This window comes from Equus asinus, chromosome 27 (assembly GCF_041296235.1).
Source record: "Equus asinus isolate D_3611 breed Donkey chromosome 27, EquAss-T2T_v2, whole genome shotgun sequence".
NCBI classification, from domain to species: Eukaryota; Metazoa; Chordata; class Mammalia; order Perissodactyla; family Equidae; genus Equus; species Equus asinus.
In genome coordinates this window covers 20,167,955-20,194,639 of record NC_091816.1, presented here as the reverse complement: position 1 = coordinate 20,194,639, position 26,685 = coordinate 20,167,955, and the positions used below count along the sequence as shown (strand labels likewise).

The following is a 26,685-nucleotide window of genomic DNA, read 5'->3' as shown; positions in this document are numbered from 1 at the left end:
TTTATTTTTATTTATTTTTTTGAGGAAGATTAGCCCTGAGCTAACTACTGCCAATCTTCCTCTTTTTGCTGAGGAAGACTGGCCCCGAACTAACATCCACGCCCATCTTCCTCTACTTTATATGTGGGATGCCTACCACAGCATGGCTTTTGCCAAGCACTGCCATGTCCGCACCCGGCATCCGGGCCAGCGAACCCCCGGCCACTGAGAAGCAGAACGGGCGTACTTAATCGCTGCGCCACCAGGCCGGCCCCAGAATTACTGAACATTTCTATGACCTGCTTGCTCACTGTTGAATCAGCAATCAATTTAATCATGTGATATGTTTCAAAAGTCAAACTTCCTCCTCAAAGAGAGGAACATGGTCCTTTACCAAAAAAAAAAAAAAAAAAGGAAACTAGAAAATCCCCAAAACATCAAATTCTTATTTCCCAACCTCCAACAAAAAGAATGTTCGATTTTCCTAAGAAATATACATGGGTAAAATTGCAATTTCACAGACACACACACAAGAAAAAAGAAATGTATGAAGATTTTAGTGATAGCATTCTGAATTTTACTGCAGCATTAAAAAAATGCTCGTTGGGATGTCAAAGAGACTCAACCAGAAAGCGGAACCCAGAGGGTAGGATTTCCTGCTGGAGTTTTAAGTAACTCATCCTTCCAGGGTGCCTGCGTCCACTGAAGACACGAATGCCAAGGGAAAGACATCTGTAAATCTATTTTTTCAGGTGCAGGCTAAGTAGACACGGAATACTACCCTCCTCCCAGGTTTCGCTCAGCTCTGTAACCTAATGCCTTTCACGAGTTAGGGGAAAACGCACAGCTGCTGGACGGCTGACCCATCAGTGAGGGCAGGTTCGCAGTTCTACCTGGTCCTTCCACCTGTGTCTCAGTGCAGGTGACTGAAACCTAAGTTCTGGGACTTGTCAGCTCTGCGGCGAGAGGCTAAGTGGGTAATTACCAGCCTGGGGTATCCAGGGGGTCAGATCATCCTCCCTCCCGGGCCCTGACACCTGGGCTTGCCCAGCGTCCCCACGGTCAGGATAAGAACCTCACTCACTTCGGGCCTGCTCTCCTCTGGGGGCAAAGATGGGTCGGGGTCGCGTGTCACGCCGCGTTTTCAGAATCTCGAGAGTCGGGTCCATTTCTTGGGCACTTGGCATCAGGTGGCCAGAGTGCCGACCTTGCCCTGGGCGGTTTGGGGACGGTGCACAGGTGCCACCAGGCCCTGAGGGGAAGCAGGACGTCCAGCCTCCACGCCGCCCGCGGCCGTGACCGGAAGGCCCCCTCCCCGCCCTTCCCCCGGCGTGGAGGTGGGCGCGGACCTCGGTGGGCCAGGCCGGGGAAAGGACTCCTCAGCCCCACCCTCCGGGGCGGGGCTCTGGCTCGGCCCAACCACTGCCCTCAGAGAGGGGGTCCGACCCACGCCACAGTCCTAAGGCGAGGGCTGACTCCCAGCCCCCGGGTCCCTCCTCCATCTGGGAAGGCTCCTTCTTCCTGACGCCCTCTCCACGACACCGAAAAGCCCCGGCCCCTCCTTCTTGCCCCGCCTCCTCCGCGCTCCCCCCCTCCTCGAGTGGTACGATCCCGGGCCCGGGCACGCAGCGGCAGGGGCGCGGCCTGCTCTAAGCCCAGGTGGATCCTCTGCAGCGACCTCTGGTTTCTCTTTGAGTGGCGCTGGTGGCTGGAAAGATGCTGGGCCGGAGTCGCCTTCCCTTCGTCGTCCTGGCCGTGGCCGTCACCTGCGCTGTGGCGCAGCACGCGCCGCCGGTGGGTGAGCTCGATTGCGGGCGCGGAGAAGGCTGTGCAGGTGCAGGTGTGGCAGGGAGGGGCGCGAGGAACACCTGGTCCCGGGCAGCATCTGCACCCGGGTCTGTGGTTTCTTGCGCAGCAGTGTGGTGCAGAGCCGGCTGGGGAACCTCTCCCCGGATTGATTCGGTACAAGCTGGAACGAGAAAACCTTCTAGTGAAATCTGCTCTCTGCAGAATGATGGTTGTGATTTGCATAACCCCAATTTGAATGATTGCACTTGTTCTGCCAGTTCCAGCCTCGCGCGTCCTGACCTACTAAGAGAAAAAGTTCCGGTCGACTTATGTCTCTAACTCGGTTAAGCGACAGACTGCTGATAACCGGCATTCTCTGCCAGGTGACGAGGTGCTGGAAGAAAAGTTGGAGCTGAGGATCCTGAGGGCCTTGGCAAAGGCCGAGGCGTTCCCCCTGAGAGCGATGGGAGCAGCCTGGGCGGGCCCCGGTGTGGCTGCTGTGGCCTTTACCCCCCCGGTCATGTGAACCCCTGTCCCGTGGCTCTTTCCTCGCAAGGAAGTCACAGGGTCACAGACTTGATAACTGCAACAGACAGTAAGGGACGATCCTGACTCTCTTAATTTACCGCGGAGGAAGTAGACTCGGACTGAGAAAATGTCTAGCCAGAGGTCACACTGATGTTTAGCGTGTCTACACTCAAGTCTCTTACCGCCCGGTCGGGTGCTCTTTCGTAATTCTCCTCTTTAAAAGCGATGAGACTGCATTTTTCTTGCCAATAGATGAGATAAATAGGAACTTGGGTGCATCTGACCTGAGGCTAGATGAGGATGATCTTGAATAGCTTAGGTAGGATTTTGACAGTGGGAGCAAGATGTGCATTCTCCTTTCTTATTCTTTTATTTCTCTAACGACAAATGCTTTAAGAAGGAAATCATGGTGCGGTACTATTCAGGCATTAAAAGTCGATATAATGTTAAGCAAATAAAAGCAGAATACAAAATGGTATGTACAGTAGTTTCAGTAATAGAAAAATACACAGTATATACATGTGGACAAGAATTGGAAGGGCATAAGGAAAAATAAAAGTTTGCTGTAATGTGGGTAGGGAATTAATTCACTTTAAAGTGGTTGGGATTATGGGAATTTTTAAAGAATTTAATATTTTGATACTGTCAATGCCCTTCAGCCAAAGACCACCAGGAAACACACCTGTAGTTAAACAAATTGGGTTTATTACTCCCTGCAGTGAGGGAGAATGCATACCATGGGCAACTGTGGGGCTCTCAGTAAAAGGGCATTAGAAAAACCTATTTCATAATGTGGACTTTGAGGGGTAGGTCTAAGAAATCAGGGGTGGCTCTAGATTGAATGCTTTTAGAAAGTGGGGCAATTCTATGATTGGGTAAAGAAAAAAGTCATTCATTTGGTAAGAGAAGGGGCGGTTTGGTATTTTGTGGGTTGCACAGTCCCCTTGTTTTTGTTTGTGCTTAGACAGAATCATGAAATGGCCTTGCTTTATCATGTCTCAGGGTAACCTTAATTGAGGTAGGTATTCTGTGAGATTGCTTATGTCCAACAGGAGAACAGAAATGGCCTGGTGTGAGTGTCAGAGCAGCTTAGGATAATATTACAAAGTCTAATTGAGAACCTCAGAGCAGTTTGGGATGTCAAGGGCTCCTTTTTAATTTTCTTTCTCAATACTTTATTTTTTCAAGCGAAAGTATTTTAAAAGCTATTTTTAAAACAAGAAGAGTCAATGGCCCCTCCATGAATTTAATAGTTCTTGCCTAGAACATTGGTTGTCAAAATCTGGTCCAGCCACTGGTGTCAGTTTGGGAAGTTGCTTTCAGGAGTCTTTAATGAAATGAGAAAAATGAGGGCATAAAACTAAAATTATTAATTTAGAATGTTAGCTTTTATTCTGATTTTATGGCCTTCCAATTTTTGTTGTTCTTTAAAATACTCTTTTCTTGATGTGTGTGGGTGTTGTTTTGTTTGTTTTAACATCTCCACTTGAGGAGAGTAAAAATTTGGACTCCCCTGTGCTGGGCCCCTGTTAATTTTTTTACTGATCTGGAAAATTCTGGGAGCCACAGTGTCCAAAAGGTCCTTTGGAACTTCACAGAAGTCTAGTGACCTGATTCTCTGACAAGAAAAAGCAGCTTTTCGCTCTGAATCATTATGTGATAAACTGTTTGTAGCCACATAGTAACAAAAGATATTTTGAAACTACTTTTGATAAATATGAATAGTGAAGACTGGCTTTAAATTACACAAAAATCATTTGATTTGGATTGTGTGTGGGTTTTGTTTTGTTTTTGAAGCTTTTCAGAATATGGCGTATTTTAAGGTCTGAGTCATTCTTTTTTTTTTTTTGGAAGATTGGCCCTGAGCTAACGTCTATTACCAATCTTCCTCTTTTTTTTTTTTTTCTCCCCAAAGCCCCAGTACATAGTTGTATATCCTAGTTATGAGTCCTTTTAGTTCTTCTGTGTAGGACGCTGCCACAGAATGGCCTGATGAGTGGTGTGTAGGGCCGTGCCCAGGATCTGAACTGGCAAACCCTGGGCCACGGAAGCAGAGCACGCAAACTTAACCACTGGGCCATGGGGCTGGCCCCAAGAGTCATTCTTTATTATTGATTCTATTGAGAGGTCTATTCAGAGATGCTGGTGACAGGAGTGGTCCAAGAAGAGTCCAGAGAGAGAGATGGAGATCTCGTTAAGGACGTTGAAATTTATGCTAAAAACAATGGGAAGCCACTAGATAGTTTTCAACATGATATGACAAGATCAATGTTTCACTTTAAAAGATGATTTTGGATTGGAAGGGAGCATGGGTGGATGTGAGGAGAAAACAGGGTGACTTACAGGAGGGTGGTGCCTGCGGAGCAGGAAAGAGGTGGATGGTTCTGGAGAAAGTTAGGAGGTAGAATGAGCAGAATGGAAGATTGGATGAGGACCAGGGACAGGCACCTTTCTGAAGTTCCCAGCTGGGTAAATGGTGGCATCACTACAAAAGAACACAGCGAGGGAAAAGTTTGGGTGTGGAAGAATGAACCATTTTCATTCTGGTTATGGTGAATTTCAGGTGGCGCTGAGATACCCGACGGGCCTTTGGGACTGGAGCTCAGAAGAGAGAGACTGGGAGTTGTAGGTATATTATTTGAAGCCATGGGAGCAGGTGAACATGGAGCAGATAGAAGATATAGAAAGAGAAGAAAACAAGAGGCCCAGGCAAAGGCCGAGGGCCCCACACGTGTGTGTGTCAGGTAGAGAAGACCTGGCAAAGTTCAAGCAGCAGCCAGAATGAGTATTCTGGAGAGTGAGTGTTAAGGAAGCTCCGAGGAGAGAGTGCGACAGGTTACCTCTGTTGGATGCCATTGAGATGTCAAGTGTCCATTGTGCTTGGCAACAGGAGGTCATTGGTCACCTTTGCAAGAGCCCTGTGGGGATCAGAAAACAGATTGCGGTAGGCTGAGGAGTGATGGGAAGGAAAGGAATCGGAGGGGGAGAGAAGAGTGTTCTCAGTAATAAATCTGAGCGGATCCCTAAAATGTGTGAAAATGAAACCTTGTGGCTCAGGAATTAATTGCTGAGTCCAACTGCTTTTTATGCGTCAGCTTCTCAGCTGAGTAATAACATTGTTGATATTAGCTACTGAACCAGCTTTTAGGAAGGATTTTCACAGAGTTTCCAAAAATAAATCCCGTCTGGCCTCACCACTTTTATTATCCTGTATCTGCTTTTCCCCAGTGCTCCATAGGAAGGAGCACACAGTATAATCTGTTTACTTAGTCAACAAATACTGCATGCCTACTGTGTGCCAGACTCTGTTCCAGAAGCTGGGACGGGCTCGGTGAACAAGATGGAAAGGTCCCCCTTATGGAGGGTTTATTCACGTTTCTTTTACCTAAATATCCCTAGTTTAATAGGGTGCCATCCCACCGAAGTTCAGAAAACAAATGAAAAGCTTTGCATGCCCGTTTGACTTGTTATATATGCAAGAAACATGGGTTACTGATCTTATTCAATAGGTGTGTGCCTGCTCTGTTGTACATGGAGAACATTTTCAGAAATGTATCTTATTTAGAAAATAGTTGTTGGTGAATTAAGGAATCGAATTAAAATTGTCTTCCTAGAATGGTATGAACGTTGGTGTAAGTTATATAATTTCTTTAAGTTCCCTTTCCTTGCCTTTTTCTGAGTAGGTGAATGGCAGATGAGGACTCGCTGAACTTTTCTGTGGTCTTAGAAGCACGCATCTCATTGAGGGTCTCACTATTTCTATGGGACTCAAATATTCTAAGGAGCCGGATGGGTCACATCACTTCCTTCAGGCATGGAGCATTCGAGTCACTCAGTGAAGAATTCTCACTTTGTATGTTACTTTCCTGAAAACAGTCTGTCCAGTAGCTCTGTAATTAGTTTTTCTTAATGAGTGGGAAGTACATAAGACTAATTAATTTCAAAGAGGTTCAAGTTCCTATCAAATAATCAGAATAATTAGAGAATTTGCAGACCCAGAAAGGGTTTACAAAACATTTTACAGATTTTCACCACTTCCTCTGGCCTTAGGAAGCAACGATGAGAGAGAGAGTATGTTCGAGAGAGATGGATTGAGATTCTAAGTCGGTTGTATTTTTCCCCCTGTGATGGAGTAGCACAGGATACCAAGCAGAGTGCATAATCTCTCTCCCTATCATCTATTTAAATTTTTACCTCCCTTGATAAGGTTGTCTATAATTAAAACCATGTATACTTAAATTTGGAGATAGTAAGAAACCTAAATAACACATGAGCTCGCTGTAATTCTATTTCAAGTCTATACATCAATTTTGAAGCGCTCTTTCCTTGAAGTCTCCCTCGAAAGGGAGGATGTACTGTCTCCACTCTCCCCCTAAATCTGACCTTTTTGTTTAAAATGTCTTTGGTGTTAATGCCTTCTGAGAGCCTGAAATACCCTGTTCTTATAGCTGCTGCCTTTAAAAATTTCTGACATATATACCCTTTACTCTTGCAGCCAGCTTCTCTGCAGATTTCATGGCTCTGATTTCATGTTTGTTTCTTTACTGCAGCTGGGGTTATCATGGTAGATGTCTTATCAACCTCAGACTCCTACATGTATGATGGCAAGGTTGCTCTCTCGCCTCTGGGGCGGGTTCAGTTCTCTCCTAAGACTTGCCGGAGCACTTTTAACTTCTCTCACAGCTGTCTCTAGAGACATATGCCTGTAGTTTGATTTTTATATTGTCTTTGGAACCCAGGTCATGCAGATAGAATTGGTAGGGACGGAGAAGCGTCATTACACTTCACTTACTAGCTGAGTTGATTCTAGTGATCGTCAAAAGCTCCGAAGGGAGCGCAGAGTGTCCCCTATTAAGAATTAAATTGAGGGGGCCTGGCCCGGTGGTGCAGCGGTTAAGTGTGCACGTTCCTCTTCTCGGCGGCCCAGGGTTCACTGGTTCAGATCCCGGGTGTGGACATGGCACCGCTTGGCATGCCATGCTGTGGTAGGCGTCCCACATAGAAAGTAGAGGAAGATGGGCACGGATGTTAGCTCAGGGCCAGTCTTCCTCAGCAAAAAGAGGAGGATTGGCAGCAGATGTTAGCTCATGGCTAATCTTCCTCAAAAAAAAAAAGAATTGAAGCATTGATTTTGTTGCTATCTCTGTGGGAAGCTATGGGAGAGAGCGGGCGAGCCAGGACGGGCGCCCTGGAGGCTGGGTCTGGCACCAGCTGTGAGACCCTCTGATCCCTGATGGAGCAGGGCCTTGCATCCAAAGCATGGCCCTGAAGCTCCTGATAATTTGAAATTCAGTAACACGGCATAAATTGGAGTATTGTGAATCAAATCACATTTTAAACTAACCAAAAGGTCTGCCATTTAGAAGAACCTTATAGTGAATAAGTTAGAATGAAGTAAGAGTCGCCTTTCTAAAGTTAATAATTGCCCTTCCTATTAAATGCTGTGTTTGGAAAATTCATGATTGTAAATTTAGACTTTCTTAAGTGGAGTGCTACTTTTTGGTGTGCATTTCCAACTTTTCTAAACAAGGACTAGTGACTTTACAGTACCATGCCCTCCATGGCAGTTAGATGTTATTTTTAAATAATTTTAGATGATGACAGTTAAAAACACTTAAAAATAATGTGAGAAAAACACTCTCTGAAAATCCACCACACAATGTAAATGAAATCATGCAGTTTTTAAATTTGCTATTTTAAAATTTGTATCAAAGTGTTACATAGTTATAGAAAATCCAGCAATAGAGACAGGCTTGTGATGAAAAGCAACAGACTCCTGCCTCCTTCCTTCTCCGCCGTCTGCCTCCTCTAGAAGCAGACAGGTTTAACCGTATTCCGGCGATAGTCAGCCAGAACCCACCTCTGCTGTCATACTAGTTGTTTCAGCTCAGTCTGTTTTGATTAATTGGTGCCTAGGCCATAATGTGCGCTAAAAGTTTTCAAAATCTCTGCTGGTTATCTTTATGAATATTGCTGTTGTTAATATGTTTATGCTGAGTTTGTCTGAATCAACTTTAAGCATTGTCTGCTCTTGCACTGTGATGGATAAAAGCTTACTTTTAACAGTCTTTCCTACATCTTTCTTTTTTCTTTTTTAACAGTTTTGTTAAGATATAATTCACATACCATACAATTCTCCCACTAAAAGTATACAAATTAATGGCTTCAGTATATTTACAGAGTTGTGAACCATCACTGGAGTCAATTTTAGAACATTTTCATCACCTGGAAAAGAAACCCCTCAACCCTTACCCTGGAACCTACCCTTCAGCCGGAGCAACCACTAATATAGATTTGCCTGCTCTGGACGTTTTATATAAAGGGGATCATACAATACATGGTCCTTTGTGACTGGCTTCTTTCACTTAGCGTAATGATTTTAAGGTTCATCTACACCGTAGCATATACTAGTACCTTATTCCTTTTTATGACAATAATATTCCATCGTGTGGATACACTACATTTTGTTCAGCCATTCATCAGTTAATTAATTAATTAATTTGGGTTGTTTCCACTTTTGGTTATTGTGAGTAATGCTGCTGTGAACCTTTGCCTATGATTTTTTGTGGGGACACATGTTTTCATCTCTCTTAGATTTATACCTGGGCATAGATTGCTGGGTCGCAGGGTAACTCTATGTTTAACTGTTGGAGGAACCGCCAGGCTGTTTTCCAAAGCAGCGGCACTATCTTACGTTCCCACCAGCAGTGTAGGAGGGTTCCAGTTTCTCCACATCCACGCGAACACTTGTTTTTTATTATTATTTATTATTGCTGCCTTCCTAATGGGTGTGAAGTGGTATCTCATTGTGTTTTTAGTTTGCATTTCCCTGTTGGCAAATGATGTTGAGCATCTTTTCATGTGCTTATTTACTTATATCTTCTTTGGAGAAATGTCTGTTCAGACCCTTTGCCTATTTTTAATTGAGTTGTCTTTTTATTACCGAGTTTTAAGATTTTTATATATTCTAGATACAGATTTCTTATCAGATATATGATTTGCAGTTGGCATAAATGTGAGGGTTTGTTTCTGGACTCTCAGTTCTATTCTGTTGATTTCTGTCTGTCTTTATGCTGGTACTGAGCTGTCTTGATTACTGTAGCTTTGATAGTAAGTTTTAAAATCAGAAAGTGTCAGTCCTCCAACCTTTTCTTTTTCAAGATTGTTTTGGCAGTTCTAGGTCCCTTGAATTTCCATATGAATTTTGGGATTACTTATCTATTTCTGCAAAGATAGCCAGCTCGGATTTATTTTCATTTTTTCTTCTTCTCCCCAAAGCCCCCCAGTACATAGTTGTATATTCTAGTTGTAGGTCCTTCTGCTTGTGCTGTGTGGGACACCACCTCAGCATGGCTTGATGAGTGGTGCTGGGTCCGCGCCCAGGATCCAAACTGGCGAAACCCTGGGCTGCAGAAGCAGAACGCATGAACTTAACCACTCGGCCATAGGGCCTGCCCCCCACCTCGGATTTAAATAGGTATTGCGTCGAATATGTAGATCAATTTATGGAGTATTGCCATCTTAACAGTATTAACTCTTCCAGTCCATGAAACTGTCTGTCTGTTTATTTAGGTTTTAATTTCTTTCTACAATATTTTGCAGTTTTTGATATACAAGTCTTGTACTTGTTTGCTTAAATTTATTCCTAGTGTGTTAATCTTTTGTGATGCTATTATATGTGGAATTGTCTTCTTAATTTCATTTTCAGCTTGCCCGTTGCTAGTGTATAGAAATACAATTGATCTTTGTACATTGATCTTGTATCCTGAAACCTTGCTGAACTCACTTATTTTTTTTTTTAAAGTTTTTAGTGGATTCCTTAGGATTTTCTCTATAAGATTATGTCATCTGGGGGCTGGCCCCGTGGCTGAGTGGTTAAGTTCGCGCACTCCGCAGCAGGCGGCCCAGTGTTTCGTTAGTTCGAATCCTGGGTGCGGACATGGCACTGCTCATCAGACCACGCTGAGGCACCGTCCCACATGCCACAACTAGAAGAACCCACAACGAAGAATACACAACTATGTACCGGGGGGCTTTGGGGAGAAAAAGGGAAAAATAAAATCTTTAAAAAAAAAAAAAAAAAAAAAAAAGATTATGTCATCTGAAAATGAGACAATTTTACTTCTTTTCCAATTTGGATGCTTTTTATTTCATTTTCTTGCCTAATTGCCCTGGCCAGATGCTCCAGCACGGGTGAGGTGGTATAAGTGGACATCCTTGAGCCCTCTACTTCCTTTCTCCCTTTTCTTCTCAGTTATATACTCTTTTACTCTTGCTTAGTCAACATTGATAACATAATTGTAACTGTAATTGAATCATCCATTTTTTGTCTGTATGTCTCCTTTAAAAAAATGAAAACAATAAACAGTATTTAAAGAAGCATGACTTGTAAATATTGGTTATCACTCATTGTGCTATGATTACATGTGGCGTAATGGTTAAGTTCACGTGCTCCGCTTTGGCAACCCAGGGTTTGCAGGTTCTGATCCCAGGTGCAGACCTACACACCACTCATCAAGCCATGCTGTGGTGGTGACCCACATACAAAATAGAGGAAGATTGGCACAGATACTAGCTCAGGGACAATCTTCCTCAAGCAAAAAGAGGAAGACTGGCAGTAGATGTTAGCTCAGGGCCAGTCTTCCTCACCAAAAATAAATAAAAATAAAAGATATTAATAACAAATGAGTATGTTTTTTGTAATACAGGTTTACAAATGAGAAGAATTGAATTCTTATAGGATGGGCATTTTGCTTATTGGGATTCAGGGTTAGTGTTCCAAATTGATTGCAAATGTTTATTATATGTTATTTCTGATCTGTAATGATTTTGTATGTTTCGTCTTTAAAAATGTCTTTTCGTATATATAGTATGGTAGGATGAATAATGCTTCCCAAAGATACCCATGTTCTAACCCCAGGAACCTGTGAATATGTTACTTTATATGGCAGAGTAGACTTTACAGATGTGATTTAGTAAAGGATCTTGAGATGGGGACATTATGCTGGATTATCCAGGGGAACCTGATATTATCACAGAGGTCTTTCTAAGAGGGAGGCAGGAGGCCAGAGAAGATGCTGTGCTGCTGACGTTGAAGATGGAGGAAGGGACCACGAGCCCAAACAGAAGCTGGAAGAGTCAGAGAAACACATTCTACCTTTGAGCCCCAGAGGGAACTCAGCCCTGCAGACCCAGTTTAGACGTGGGACCTTCAGAGTCATAACATAGTAAATTTCTGTTGTTCTAAGCCACTAAGTTTGTATACATTGTAACAGCAGCAGTGGGAAACTAATACAGCTAAGTGCTGCCAAATCCTGATGTCAGTCCATGAACAGTGATTTTACTTGAGTCTCTCTGCTGGAGAGACTTGATTACTTTTTGGCATTTAAGTAGTAGATGGAGGAGTGTTGACTGATGAAGCAACGTGGAAGAAGCTGTTGGGAGGAAAGGAGATTCAAAGAATAATGAATGAGGATGAAAGGAGAGTTAATTGAGGGGCTGCTAAACCAAATAACCCAATCACAGCTGCCTGCGGCATTGTTGCCAGGCAGAAAAACTAAACACACCGCTCTCTCTCTCGCCTACTCTCTTTTTTTCCCACGCATACACATCACCTCAAAGTGTTTTTCTCTACAGATGCTGAATAAATAAGGTAGCAGGAGCAAAGGCAGCTTGTGTGGGTGTTGGTGCCCTAGAGCTGTGGTTGGCAAACTGCAGCCAATGGACCAAATCTGGCGTGCCACCTGTTTCCTTAAGGCCCGCGAGCTAAGAAGGGCTTGTACCTTTTTAAACAGTTGGGGTAGAAATCAAAAGAAGATTCATATTTTGTGACATTATATGAAATTTGGTAAAAATGATGTGAAATTCACATGTCGATGTCCGTAAAGAGAGTTGTGTCAGAACTGCGGCCCCTGCTCGTGTGTTTATAATCTGGGGCTGCTTTGGCTCTACAGCACAGCCCCAATGCGCTTGCTTCCCTTGTGGCTTTTCACTGCCCCTTGGCACACTTCCAATGCCAGTGAAGACATTATAACTCAGCAGCATTTTCAATGCCCCATGTATCAATGTACTGTGTTATTTTAATGTTTAAAAAAATTCCCGGAGTGAACCTATCATGTCAAAACAAGAAGAGAAAAGTGGACTTCAAATGTTGTGCTCTTGAGGAAAGTGGAGTATGGATTATCTTGTTAATGAATTAGATGGCAAAGCATTGTTTATTATGCGATGACACTAGAGTTCTGCTAAAAGAATAGGATATATGTCAACAAATCAAGATTAAGCAGTCATCACAGTATTCCCAACTCACAGGAAAAAAATCATCAGAAAAATAAAATTTAAAGCAGAGTATCTCTTCACAACAGAATTTATTTACAAATTTTAAAAAGTAACCTAGGGGGGGCTGGCCCCGTGGCCGAGTGGTTAAGTTCCCGCGCTCCGCTGCAGGCGGCCCAGTGTTTCGTTGGTTCGAATCCTGGGCGCGGACATGACACTGCTCATCAGACCACGCTGAGGCAGCGTCCCACATGCCACAACTAGAAGAACCCACAACGAAGAATACACAACTATGTACCGGGGGGCTTTGGGGAGAAAAAGGAAAAAATAAAATCTTTAAAAAAAAAAAAAAAAAGTAACCTAGGGGCTGGGCCCGTGGCGGAGTGGTTAGGTTCACACGCTCCACTTCGGTGGTCCAGGGTTTCGCCAGTTCGGATCCTGGGGACAGACATGGCACTACTCATCAAGCCATGATGAGGCAGTGTCCCACCTAGAAGAGCCAGAAGGACCTACAGCTGGAATATACAACTATGTCCTGGGGGGCTTTGGGGAGAAGAAGAAGAAGCAAAAAAAATATTGGCAACAGATGTTAGCTCAGGTGCCAATCTTTAAAAAAAAAAAAAAAAAGTAACATGAGGCTGCAACCAGAGTAGGTCTCCGCGTAGCTCATTTGTTAGCAAAGCAGGAAAAGCCATTTCCCGGTGGTGAGGTAATGGAATCGCACCTGACTGCAGCCGTGGAAGCGCGTCCTGAGAAAATTTGTTTCACATTATTAGCCTTTAGATGAGAACAGTCGCCTGGGACTTTGGGAGCAACATCAGTATCAATTAAAGAACAAGGCACATAATTCCCAGTGGTGTTCCCTGGCTCTTGAAGTTACTGATACTGATCAGTTACTGATGTTTATTACAGTGTCAATGCCAAGTTTGGGACGGAGGACTTAGTCTCTATCAAGAGTCTGTATGAAACAGTTGCAGGCAAGGATGTTTTCAGAGAAGCTGAGAATTTCGTAATTGAGTAAGACATTGTGTAACAACTGACAGTGATAAAATTGTGTGTGGAAAGAAAAAGGCTGAGTTGGACACATGTACAAAACTTGTGAAAATGCAAAGTGTTTAAAGCTGTGCTTATTATATTATTGATTGGCAGGCACTTTGTGGGAAATAATGGAATCTATTCCTGTGTTGTTAAACCAGTAATGTCAACCATGAACTTCTTTTGCTCTTCTGGTCTTAACTGTCATCGTTTCTGTGAATTTTCGCAAGAAACAGATGCTGAATCTCCTGACTTGCCCTACCACACGGCAGTTAGGTTAGCAGCAATAAAGTTTTACTGTTTTTGTTTCTTTTTTTTTTTTTGAGGAAGATTAGCCCTGAGCTAACATCTGCCACCAATCCTCCTCTTTTTGCTGAGGAAGACTGGCCCTGAGCTAACATCCATGCCCATCTTTCTCGACTTTATATGTGGGACATCTACCACAGCATGGCGTGCCAAGCGGTGCCATGTCCGCACCCGGGATCCGAACCGGGGGAACCTCAGGCCACTGAAGCAGAATGTGCGAACTTAACCGCTGTGCCACTGGGCCAGCCCCTACTGTGATCTTTGAGCTCAGGGCTGAGGCTGAAATTTTTCTGAACAACAAGAGTCCCCCTCAACCACTGTTATTGAACACTGAATGGCTTTGGAAATGAGCTTTTGCTGATTTGATAATGGAATTATCAAATTGATATTATTTAATACCTAATATTTTATATTCTAATTTAGAAAGAGAATTTGAATTCTGACGATTGAATTAGCTTTTGATAATTTGCTACTTGATGCTGTTTTTAATGAATTCAACCTAAAATTACAAGGCAAAACAGCATTTATCTGAGAAACTGATACTGTAGTAGAGTTATTTTGACAACAGTGTTTGAATTGTAGGTAATGTCAAGGTAATTTATATACTTCCCATACTATCAAAAGTTTAAAAAAGATGTGAGATCTCCGTTCCCACCCAAATTTGCTTCAGATATATTTTCTGAGCTCAAACTACAGTTCTGGTTCTACTCACCACTTACTATGGTGGAGTATGAATCCACTTATTGTGGATCTTTACTTCCTTTTTTTTTTTGAGGAAGATTGGCCCTGAGCTAACATCTGCTGCCAATCCTCTTCTTTTTGCTGAGGAAGATTGGCCCTGAGCTAACATCTGTGCCACCTTCCCCTACTTTATATGTAGGACACCTGCTACAGCATGGCTTGCCAAGCAGTGCATTGGTCTGTTCCTGGGATCCAAGGCGCTGAACCCCGGGCCACCAAAGCAGAGCACATGAACCCCACTGCTACGCCACTGGCCCAGCCTCTATTTATACTTCTTTTTAAAAATTATTCTCCTTTTACAGTATAGGGGCTCCAGAGGAAAGGAGATAAACATCCTTGTTGTCTTGAACTTGTAATAAAAGAATCATAAGTCCATGTGGACTTTTCTTCTTTTTATGTGAAGAGCTAATTCTATTCTGCTGCTGAGCTCGAACACCTCTCCCTAAAACCATCTCATTCATTGATTGACTCTGCCGTGGCCTCCGTGTTAGGGGCCATCCTCACCTCAAGGAGCTCAGAGTCTAGTGGTGAAGAGAAAGACAAGCAGATAATTATAATGCAATGTCATAAATATGGAATGGAGATGTGTACAAATGCAGTGGGAGTGTAGAAGAGGGGATGACTATTTTCATACGGGAAGTCGATGGAGACTTCACAACAAAGACAGTATTTGAAGTAGATCTTAGAAATTAAAGCCAGGAGTTCACCGGGTAGAGGACAGGCATTCTAAACAGAAGGAACAGCACATGCACAGGCATGGAAGGCGAGGTCACAGGACATGGTTGCCTGTGGCTATACATACAGGGGGAGTGGCCGGAGAAGAGGCTGGGATGGTAAGTTATGGCCAGATCATGAAGGGCACTGTGCAGTGCGCCCTGAAAATCTGGTTTGGGATGCAAATCACTATTGCTACAGAGTTGGCTCATAAATTCAAGTCGTATCACATCCTATCAAGTAATTTACTTCTACTGACAAATCAGCCTCTCCAACATAAACATTCTCCATCTACTTTCTTACATTTCTTCTTTTCTCAATATATTTGCAGTATGTTTACAATAAAAGCCAAATTCCAACACTTAGCAGTAGTTCAAACTGAATTAGGACTGGAAATGCGCTTGAGTTTGAGATTTTAGAAGTTTCTCTGGGAGGAAAAGCCTTTGAAGAGGCATGGAAATGGTCTAAAAGGGCAAATCGTAGTTGGTTTTACCTTTACAAGATTTAACTGTTTCTGCAAATGGCCTATTCAATTTGTTTCCTGAAACTTTTAATTTTGTTTGTTTTTTAGTGGACAGAAGACTGCAGAAAATCCACCTATCCTCCTTCTGGACCGACGTGAGTAAACGTAGATGGTCAAAACTCACTTTGACCTTTGTGGAGGTTTTCCCTATGTAATAATCTCATAAAATAACAATAGTGAATAAAAACTTAAGTCACATCTTCTATCCGGAGACAAAATTTCTTTTTCTCAGGTTCGTATATTGTGCATTTGGCTAAGATCTTGGACAAATATGAAAATACCCCATGACAAAAATGCCCATTCATGGTCTATCAAATAAAGGATTTCCATTCTCCACCAAATTCTTCTATCTACCGCGAAGCATTTTTCTCACCCGCTAAGCAGAGCTGATCTGTGATTTTCTGTGATGCCTGAGTATAAACTACCAGATTAAAGTGTAGGGCCTCCTACGTGAAACAATCAAGAAATAAACCCTGGCATGATAATCTAAGCTATCGAGGACAAAACAGGGTTGGAAAACGTAAGGGAAGGGGCAATAGCATGTTTTAGTGTGTTTAACGTTAATATGTTCAGTGCAGGGTTTTGGCCTTTTCAGATCCTTTGTAGATACATGGGTCTGTGAGAATGACATAAGAAATAGCCCACCGGCCCATGCAGAGGGTGGAAAAGAGGGAAAAGGTTTAGGGAAAGTGATCTTTTTTGCCCTGCTCTTCCCTCTCACTGAAAGTAGCCTGCTGGGGCTGGGGAAGCCCGAGGACAAGTTTAACCCTAACATCAACATGACATTTTTCAGTTTTCCTAGCACTAATTAAATTAATTAATATATATTAATGTATAATTAATATATATTGTACTGTGCTCGTCTAAATTGTTTTCTAAATAGCCTCTGTTTCAGACACAGTGAGATTATAATAAACTAAATTCTTTTGATTTACTCGCCTTTCTGTAAAAAGAGGCAAATATTTGGCCGAAAGGTAACCGGTTTCTATTATTCTAAAGCCAGGGCTCATTCCAGCCACGTCTCTGATGACTTGCTCTCTTGAGGTCTTCCTTTCTATCCCCACTGGCACCATATTGGTCTTCAGTGTCTTATTGACTGCATGTGTGTCTTGGCTATTCTCGCTGTCCCAATTCATTGAACATTTAATGAGTACCGTCCACGTTTAAGGCTTTTTTTCCTACTCCCTTTTATTTGCACCAGATGTGTGTCTATGAATTGATTGCCTTGCAGACCTTTCCTGCTTAGGCATTTAACTGGTTCCACGTTGTTGTGTGTGTGTACACATGTATACACCCACACACGTAAACACATTTTTCTCATATTTATACATCTACCTAATTTTTGCCCTGGTATTTCTGCTGGATTCCTTCTTGCATTGCTAGCCTGTTCCCTACATAAAAATCCTCAGCTCTCCTCTGATCCTTTTCTTCTCTGAACTATAAATGAGCTTGAGATCTGGGAGAGGAGTGTGGTGTTCATGTACCTTTGAATGACAACACATCCTCCTGTATCTTTAAGGTCATCCTTTTCAATCAAGTGCATAGATTCTGGAGGTATGCATGGGCAACTGTGAGGGAGGAAAGAAACACCTGTTTATCCAGCCTGACCAGTCAAATCAAAATGCTGGAGATAAGGGACTGATAGCCAGTTCACCCCTCTCTCCATCTGAATCTATTAGCATTTCTTTTCTACTGCTCACTGGTGCTTAGCATCTGCTGTCTTATTTGTGTCTGTGTGTTGTGTCTCTTGGACTAGTTTCTGAGCCACCTGGGTAGCCAGGTGGATTCAGCTGATGCTTAATACTGATTATGATGACCTGGGCACAGCGAATGCTGAGTCTCAAAGACAATTTAGTGATGTTTATTGTTTGTAGTAAAGTAGGAAAGTATTCCATAGTAATTACTATTGTTGAATACCAATTTTGCTAAGTCTTTTTTGCATATTTCAGGTAATCCTCACTGCCCTCATAAGGTAGTTAATTTCTCTAGGAAATTGAGGTGCACATGTTAAATACTGAGATATTTTATAAAAATTTTAAATGAGAAGTGAAATGTAGGATTATGGCTAAGCTTTCATTATTAAAATAATTTTGTTAATCAGATTAACCGTTCTCTCAAAGAATTCTGATTAGTGGGCATTTTATTGTAAAGAGGTTTCTGGGATCTCCTTATCCCCACTTAATTATAATCCTCTGCTGTAATGAGCTCCATTTCCTCTCCATTTCTTCTTTGGAATCCAGGACTGAAAAAGAATCAGGAGTGTAGGGTAGATAGAGGGGCATGGTTTGGGTTTTATCGGATGTTATGAGGGGAGGAGCAGCTGATTGGTGTTCACAGGTGGAACAAGTATCTTATGACCGTGCCGCCGATGTGCACAGCTCCAGGCGCCACTGATTTATTGTTGCTGCTATACCCGGAAATCTGAATGCATGCTGGCGGGGAAGGGAGGAGGTTAGAAGCGCCTGCCCATAATAGGAGGAACAAGACATACCTTATTGAATTGTGGAACAGAATTTTACATGTGAAATTATGACCAGTCAGAAACTGAATTAATTTGTGTTTTTTTAGATTGGCACCTGAGCTAACATCTGTTGCCAATCTTCCTTTTTTATCTTTATTTTTTTCCTTCTTCTTCCCCCCAAAGCCCACCCAGTACATAGTTGTATATTCTAGTTGTAGGTCCTTCTGACTCTGCTCTGTGGGACGCCGCCTCAGCATGGCCTGATGAGCGGTGCTAGGTCCACACCCAGCATCTGAACTGGTGAAACCCTGGGCCGCTGAAGTTGAGCATGTGAACCCAACCACTCGGCCATGGGGCTGGCCCCCTGAATTAATTTGTTTTTATGTGAAGCTTTTTTTCCAGGATTTAAGTATTATAGTATTTAATACAGATATCAGCTACCAAGGAAATGGAGGTTTGAAAGTGCTTTGAGAAGAACAAAATTTATTCATTGTGATTTTGTTTAAATATGCTTCCAAAATTGTGTGTGTTTTCCTTTTCTAGTTGAATCAAGACACGAGTGGCTGCTGGTTGACAGTTTCATGAAACCTTCTACATACACCCAGGCCCCAAGCTCAGTAGCATTATTTAGAGAATCAGATAATTATTCATGACAACAGAAATATAAATAGGACCGCAATTTATGACTTTGAGGAACTAACCCATCTCTGCTGTAGACGTCCCTCTGCATAACATTTTAATTTAAGAGCCTGGTCACGTTGTCGCACACACCGGAGTGCACCTTGTGCTTCTCTGGAGCAGAGCAATAATGGAGCAAATGCTGGCTACCTTTCGGCGTAGTTTTAAGCTGATAAATCACTGAATGGCACACACTGAGAGGCTATTTTAGTTTAGTAACAAGTGCCAGAAGATAAAGTTTCCGTAGCGACCGAGAATAGTTGTAGAGTTCATCCACCAGAAATAGGGCCCAGCTCCGTCGATAAGGGAGGGGACGGTGCTGTAACCTCATAGTAGGAATTGCTGTGTATAAATTGAGGAGGAGGAAGTTGGGGAATGGGCATGATAGAACAGTGCTTGGGGCTTGGACTTACAGAGGAATGAGAAGAGAGGAGATGTGGTGGGAAGGGTAGGATGGCTGAGTGACTAGTGCAGGTTCCTGAGGCCAATCATGGGAAGCTAACACATGTTGCCCACTCTTGTGGGAGCTTCAAAGGTGACGTTACTGAAGCCAACATTGGAGACATTGATTTGGCAGTAGCATTAGATTGAGAGGAAATTCTGAGACTGGGAAACCAAAGAGAAGTGCCCAGACCCTAGACTAAATCCTTGCAGAGATTTAGGAGGAAAAAAAAAAAAGATAATTTTTAGCAGTGATATTCAGGTTTTTTCTATAAAGCTCTTGAGCCAAAATTGGTTCTTCACATTTCACCGATTCATGTTAACCTAATGTATAATTCTATTCCAAGATTTCTGAAACTATTTATAATTGTATATACAGGGTAGAACAAAAACCCTGGGTGGAAAATGGGCTCTTTTGCTATTTTTGGTTTGAATACCAACTTTCATATTGCTATGAAGAATGTGTCTTTAACATAGCCATGTAGATGTAACTGTCTAATTCCCATCCAAAAACTGCTTTCAGCATTTCAAGATGATAGACACTCCTCTCATTACAGCTATAGGGGTCCGGTTCCGTGGTACACCATAAATCTTGATTTACCACCCTACAAAAGATGGCATGAATTGATGACTGACAAGGCACCAGCGGTATGCTAGGATTCTTCAATTTTTCTACTTCTGACTTTACTGAATATAATTGTATTTTTAAAGGAACATTTCATGAAATTATGTACCAAGTATTTTAAGAATGGGCTTTTGATACTTTTCTGCCCTTTACAATAAATGATAGTAGAGGAAAAGGTGTCCTTCCTCCATAGCTTCTTGACTTTTTTGGTTGTCTTTCCCTTTGTTTGTATCATCTACCTCCATGTAAATAGCTGAGAATCAAGTGTGCTGTTAAAGATAAAATTAGTCTGTATTGTGTTTATAATACTAATTGAAAATGTTTTCAAATTGTACTATTTGATTGAGCTACATATGGATAAGTCAAAAGGTCTATATCCATTTTCATTATACCAATATTAATCTTAAATATCAGCACTTCTTTATGTCTCTTATTGTTTTATTACTTATTTTTCAGCTAAAGCTTATAATGAATTCACTGAAGAATATGGTAAATGCGTTTGTGCCCAGTGGAAAAGTTATGCAGATAGTGGATCAAAAGTTGGTAAGAAATATTTTCCACAGTAAGTTTTAAGCACATATACATATACACAGAGTTCAGAAAAGGCTCTGATATTTATTGAAAGGCATAATTTGACAGCCTTTTCTGAGGAGCTTGAACAAATTTATATTTATTCTAAACCACTGTCAAAACTTCAGAGGGACTAGAAATTCTGGGCCTTGGTAATATTAGAGTAATAAGATGCAAAATAGCAAATTTTGCCAATTAACTACTCTTTCAATGTTTTTTTAAAAGTGTGGACTTTTTTACAGAGCAATGGACAAATGTGCATATTTCATCTGGGAGTAAGGCATTTCCTGCCCCTTATGTGTCCTTAGGTTTGCAAGTTCGCTGTTGAAAATTTGGGTTTTTTCTTAAGTATTTTGCCTGAGTATCTCAGGACACCCAGAGAGTTTTCTAGATATGACACACTCAGCCCAGGCCTCTATTTTGGGGAGTCCTTCAGCAGCTGTGACCGTTGAAACTCACTTGGGTTGCGTATTTCTTATTGCTGTGCATTCACCAAACCAGTTCATTTTCCTCCTGGTCCTTCAGGAAGACTCCGTGTCTCAACCGTTTTCTTTTGAATTTAGTTGGAACCAGTGGAAAGTCTAGGGCCCGGCTCCTCGAACCTCCTGAGAAATCCTCATCACCCTCTTTCAGTCTTTGCTCCAGGGCCCTCACTGGCCTGCAGGCTGCAAAGAATTGGGGCAGACACCGAGGCCCTAGGGCAGATTATTCAACCTTGGCACTAACGACATTTGGGATTGGATAATATTTTGTTGTGGGGGACTGTCCATGCATTGTAGGGTGTTTAGCAGAGTCCCTGGCCTCTATCCGTTGGATGCCAGTAGCACCCTTTCAGTTGTGACAACCAGTAATATCTCTTGATACTGTCACATCTCCTCTGGGGGACAATACTCCCCTGGCTGAGAACATTTCCCCAAAGGCTGGCTGCTCTGGACATAGCATGCTGATGGCGCTTGTATCTGCCAACCTCGAAAACTGTTAGCCCTCGTGTTTATGCTCTCAGAGCCTTTGATTAAGGCCATCCTTTATGTTTATACTAACCAGACTTCCTCCGAGTAAAAATGCTGATGGGAGCCGCTGCAGAGGAGGCCCCCACGCCCACGCAACCGGGGCAGCAGGGAGAGCAGTGTGGAAAGGGTTCAGGTGCCCAGGCTTTGCAATCAGACAGCACTGGGGTTTTCGTTTGTTCTTTAAACATTAGACTTAAGGCTGGATCAGGCAGATCCTAGCTGTGTGTCCTTCGACAAGTTTCTTAAGCTCTGAAACTTCAGTTTTCTCATCAGGGAGGATTTACCCATGCTACATGTTCCCTATGGTGGTTGTGAGGACCAAATGACGGACTATACGTAAAGCACAGTGCCTGGATGTAATAAATGGTTAATAAATGTTCACTGAGTCACTTCTCTTTGTTAAATTGGCAGGAATATTCCCCTTTGCAATGCCTTGAATTCCTAGGGGAGAAAATAATATGCATAATTAGGTCATATTACATATAAATACCAACTTGGTGAAAAATTGTGAATTTTAAGCACATCATCTTAGCAAGAGGCTGTGAGCTTAAATAGTGATCTCATCGTTGGTGAACAGTTGCAGTTGAGAATAAAAGCATGATGTCCACCATTGAAGTTGCTCATGTGTCCACTGTTTGCCAACAGGATGCAGTGAATGCCTCTTAGCCCAAGATCAGCCATTAACCATGATGGAAGGTTTTTGTGAAGAACTAGAGTACAGATTTGTTGCGATGAGTGTGGGAAGGAGATAGTAATGGGGGTGTAAGGCCCTTGGCTAGCGGGTGAGTTTGGAGAGAAAGGGGCTACTTGTTGTGATGTTGCTGTGTTGTGGGTCACGTTAGGTCATCCACTTGGAATTTTCCCAGTTCCCCCTCTCTCTGGATAATAAAGTGAAATTTACGGCAGGAAAAAACAATCATAGGTCTCTGCATAATACCTGAGAACAGATGAGCTTAAGGGAACCAAAGCTAAAGGTAAAGAATTTGGGGCTCAGTATTGAGGAGTACATAGAATATTTTAGAAATACCTGATGTTAAAGTGCTTTAAAAAATACCTTTTGTCACCTATTGGGCAGCAGTATCTAGAACAAATGTTATGTAACAGAACCAAACCTCAAAGCAGCCCTTTAGGTCCAGTGAGGGTTAATTTATTTGTTTTTCAGCCTGGTCTCCTCGGCAACTTTCCTGGTCCTTTTGAGGAGGAAATGAAGGGGATTGCAGCTGTTACTGACATACCTTTAGGTAAAGTTCACTTTGTAGCTGTTAAAAAATTTAATAAAGCACTTGAAAATTTTTCTCTTGAGGTATGGTCTACCTGCAGTAAACCGCGCAAATCTTAAGTATACTACTCAATAGTTTTAAAAATGCATACATGCTTGTAATCACAACTCTGAGCAAGGTACAGAAAATCCCTGCCATCCAAAATGCTCCATCATTGCCCTTCACAGACAATACTGTGTCCCCAGGTAACCGCTGTTCTGACTTCACCACAGATTAGTTTTACCTCTTCTTGAGTTTCTTATGAACAGAACCGAACAGCATGAACTGTTGTGTCTGGCTTCTTGTACTTACTGTGATAGGTAGAATGCTTTTGGATGAAGAGAACATATTTGGGTTGTTTCCAGATTTTGGATATTAAGAATAAAGTGGTTATGAACATTCTCCTACATGTCTTTGGATGGGCACAGCACTCGTTCTCTTGGATATGTGCTGGGTTATAGGGTGGCTGTATGTTTTGCCTTGTAGATTCCGCCAGCCAGTTTTCCAAAGTGATTGTATCCGTTGACAGTCAACATAGTACAAGAGTTTTAGTTTTCTCCACTTGATATTGTCGGTCTTTTTTAAGTTGAGCCATTTTGTTGAGTGTGTGATAGGATCCCATTATTATTTAATTTGCGTTTCCCTGATGACTGATGAGATCGAACGGTTTATTGACCTTTTCCGTCCTTCCTTGTCGTTGTGAAAGTCTTAGGCCCATTTTTTGCTGGTTTGAAGGAATTCTGATATATTCTGGATACAAGTCCATTGTCAGATATATTATTCTAAATATCTTCTCCCAGTCTGTGGCTTACATTTTTATTCTCTTATTGGTGTCTCTTGATGAAGATAAATTCTTAGTTTTAATGAAGTCTAATTCCTTAGTCTTTTTTATGGTTAGTGCTTTTTGTGTCCATTTAAGAAATCTTTGTCTACCCCGAGGTCATGAAAACATTCTTTTATGTTTTCTTCTAGATATTTTATGTTTACTTTTTACATTTAGGCCTGTGATCTATTTTGAATTAATTTTTGTTTGTGGTACGAGTTAGGGGTCACTGTTCAGTTTTTTTTTCATACGGAATATCCAATTGATTAAACACCATTTATTAAAAAGACCAGGCATCCCTCAGTAAATTGCAGTGGTGCCTTTGATATAAATCAGATGATTGTATAAATCTGGTTCTGTTTGGGGACTTTCTGTTAAGTTTCGTTTATCTATTTGTCTTTCCTTATGTCAATACTATTGCTACCGCAATTACTAAAGCTTTACAGTAATTAAAGCCTGAAATTAGGGTAGTGTTAAGTTTTCCAACTTTGCAGCTTCCAAAATCCTCTTAGCTATTCTAGACCCTTTGCATTTCCATATAAATTTTAGAATCAGCCTGTCAACTTTGACAAAAGAGCGTGCTGATATTTTGAATAGAATTGTAATACTGAGTTTTTCAATTCATGACCATGGTATATGCCATTTCAACATTTATTTAGGTTATTGCTTTCTCTGAGCAGGATTTTTTTATTTTCAGGGAGGAGGTCTTGCATATCTTTCATTCGTCATTTCTGGCATTGAGACGGTTCTGACTCCTAGCGCCCCGTGCACAGCAGAGCGGAACCCTGCCCAGTCCTTTTGCTCCATCCTCTCCCCTTCCGGTGCTGTATTAGACGATGCTCTGCTGCTGTTCATAGGGTTTTCATGGCCAATTTTTCAGAAATTGGTGGCCTTCTTGCTAGTCTGCCTTAGTGTGGAAGCTCCATTGAAAGCTGTACACCATGGGAGCCCCTGCTGGTATATGAAATTCGGTGACATAGCTTACAGCATCACAGTAACATGCAGCCACCACAGTATGACAACTGACAGACGGGTGGGGTGGTTCCCTGACTGGGAAATGAACCCAAGCATGAAAACGCCAAATCTTAACCACTAGACCACCAGGGCTGACTTCACTCATCACATCCTTTATCATATTTGTCATATCCAGTTTGTCATATCCTTAGGAATTGATATTTTTGGGAGCTATTTTTAAAATTTCAGTTTCTAATTTATAGCATTTACTTTAATGAAAAAGACTTTTTCCACCATCCTGAAAGTTTTATTTTTGAGCTACCAAAGCAATAGAGTCATTAAGTAGCCAGTAATACCTTTGTTTTTTTAAGAGTGATGATTGAGAATTTCTGAAAATCAATAATATTTATCAAGGAAAGTAGCTAGATTTTTTTGTCTTTGCTTCTTTAAAAAAATGATTTAAAAAGGTAGTCAACATACTGGAAATATACACTTGCAGGCTATATGATAAATAAATCTTTGATTATTATGTAAAGAACTCTAGCAAATGAATGCCACATATAAATATCTCAAGATAAAGGTGGATTAAGAGGATTAACAGATGATTCGTAATAAAAGAAAATAAGAGTGGAATTTCACCAAAATAGAAATCAAATGGAAATAAAATAAACATTAGATTAGGATGAAAAAAACATGTTAAGCTTAACATGTTAACATAAAATGAGACAGAAAAAGTATGTTGTATACCTTCAAATTAAGGGCTAAGTGGTACCACTATACAGTTTTGGAAAAATATTCAAAAATTAAAATGTTTCATAATGAGTTTTCTTCTGTAAGCTCCGCACTGATTTTATTAATAATTCCGGTATCTCTTTTCTCACCTTAGAAGTAATTAGTCACATTCTAAAAGTCGGGCAAAATACATTTTCAGCATTCAATCAAGAACCAGATGTATTAAATCATCATTATTTGAGCCCCCAAAGAAAACTAAAATGGAGCATATTGATGAAAAATTTGGACAGTATGTTGTAGTACAATTCCAGCGTGTCCAGTTGTTGAACTTGCCCCATAGCTGCCCCTTTGAGGACCTATTTTATCTTGAGTCTGCAGAGTACAGGCTGAGCCACCACCACCGGCCAGCTATTCAGGCACACTCAGGTTGGTCTGCAGACACTTAGGTCTGACAAAAAAAAAACTTCACACAGCAATGGCAGTTAAACCTTTTCTTAAAAAAGAATTTTCTAACAATGTCATGATTCTGTATATTGATCAAAAAATTTCGTATCTTTTCTCATAGGAGAGATCATTTCATTCAATGTTTTCTATGAGTTTTTTACCATCTGTACTTCAGTAATAACAGAAGACAAACAAGGTAAATGTGTGCTGAGCAGGGGCGGGCAGAGCCAAGTATGAAGTAGAAGAAAATCTTCTAAGTAAATGGAATGAGAACTTGTACAATCCAGGCTTGCCATGCTAATTCTGTGTACATTGCATGAAGTTTTATAGATCTTGGTAAATTCTTATAGGTGAATTAAATACTATCCTTATTTTAAGACCACTGTAATACCTATTAAAGTTTAATTCAGGCATGCAAAAAACTTGGAAGAAGTGTGTCAGGACTATCAACATTCGTACCCTTCGTCAGTCTACTTGTGCCCATCCTCATGATTGGATGTAAGCACCCACAGGGGTAATTCCTTATCTTCATATATGTAATGACCCAGCCTTTACTCTAAGCCCAGGACAAACATTTGCCCGTCACTTCCCAGCCAAGGGACCCTCTGGAGACCAGCCTCACTTTCCCATGTTTTTCCTGGCAGTCCCCAGAGTACAAGGCACAGGATGATTTTCCCTGATTCCCTCTTATTTTTGACCTGTATCCTGGGTAGAAAGCCAGCCTGTGCAGAACCCTTGAGACGCCCAGCTCTCGGTGCCCATCCCTGAAGGGAAGCATGTTGGTAAGTCACATTAGGTGAGG

General features: G+C 41.8%; 1 protein-coding gene across 1 annotated transcript in view; it reads left to right on the top strand.

Annotated features, from left to right (window-relative positions):
• The first annotated feature begins 1,322 nt into the window (after positions 1 to 1,322).
• ASAH1 (N-acylsphingosine amidohydrolase 1) overlaps positions 1,323 to 26,685 on the top strand; it is a 34,194-nt gene continuing 8,831 nt past the window's right edge. The window contains exons 1-6 of the mRNA XM_014836464.3: positions 1,323 to 1,773; positions 15,935 to 15,981; positions 20,024 to 20,114; positions 20,548 to 20,634; positions 22,834 to 22,912; positions 26,005 to 26,079. Coding sequence (XP_014691950.3) covers positions 1,696 to 1,773; positions 15,935 to 15,981; positions 20,024 to 20,114; positions 20,548 to 20,634; positions 22,834 to 22,912; positions 26,005 to 26,079 — 457 coding nt within the window. The 5' untranslated portion in view covers positions 1,323 to 1,695. The remainder of the gene's footprint in view (positions 1,774 to 15,934; positions 15,982 to 20,023; positions 20,115 to 20,547; positions 20,635 to 22,833; positions 22,913 to 26,004; positions 26,080 to 26,685) is intronic.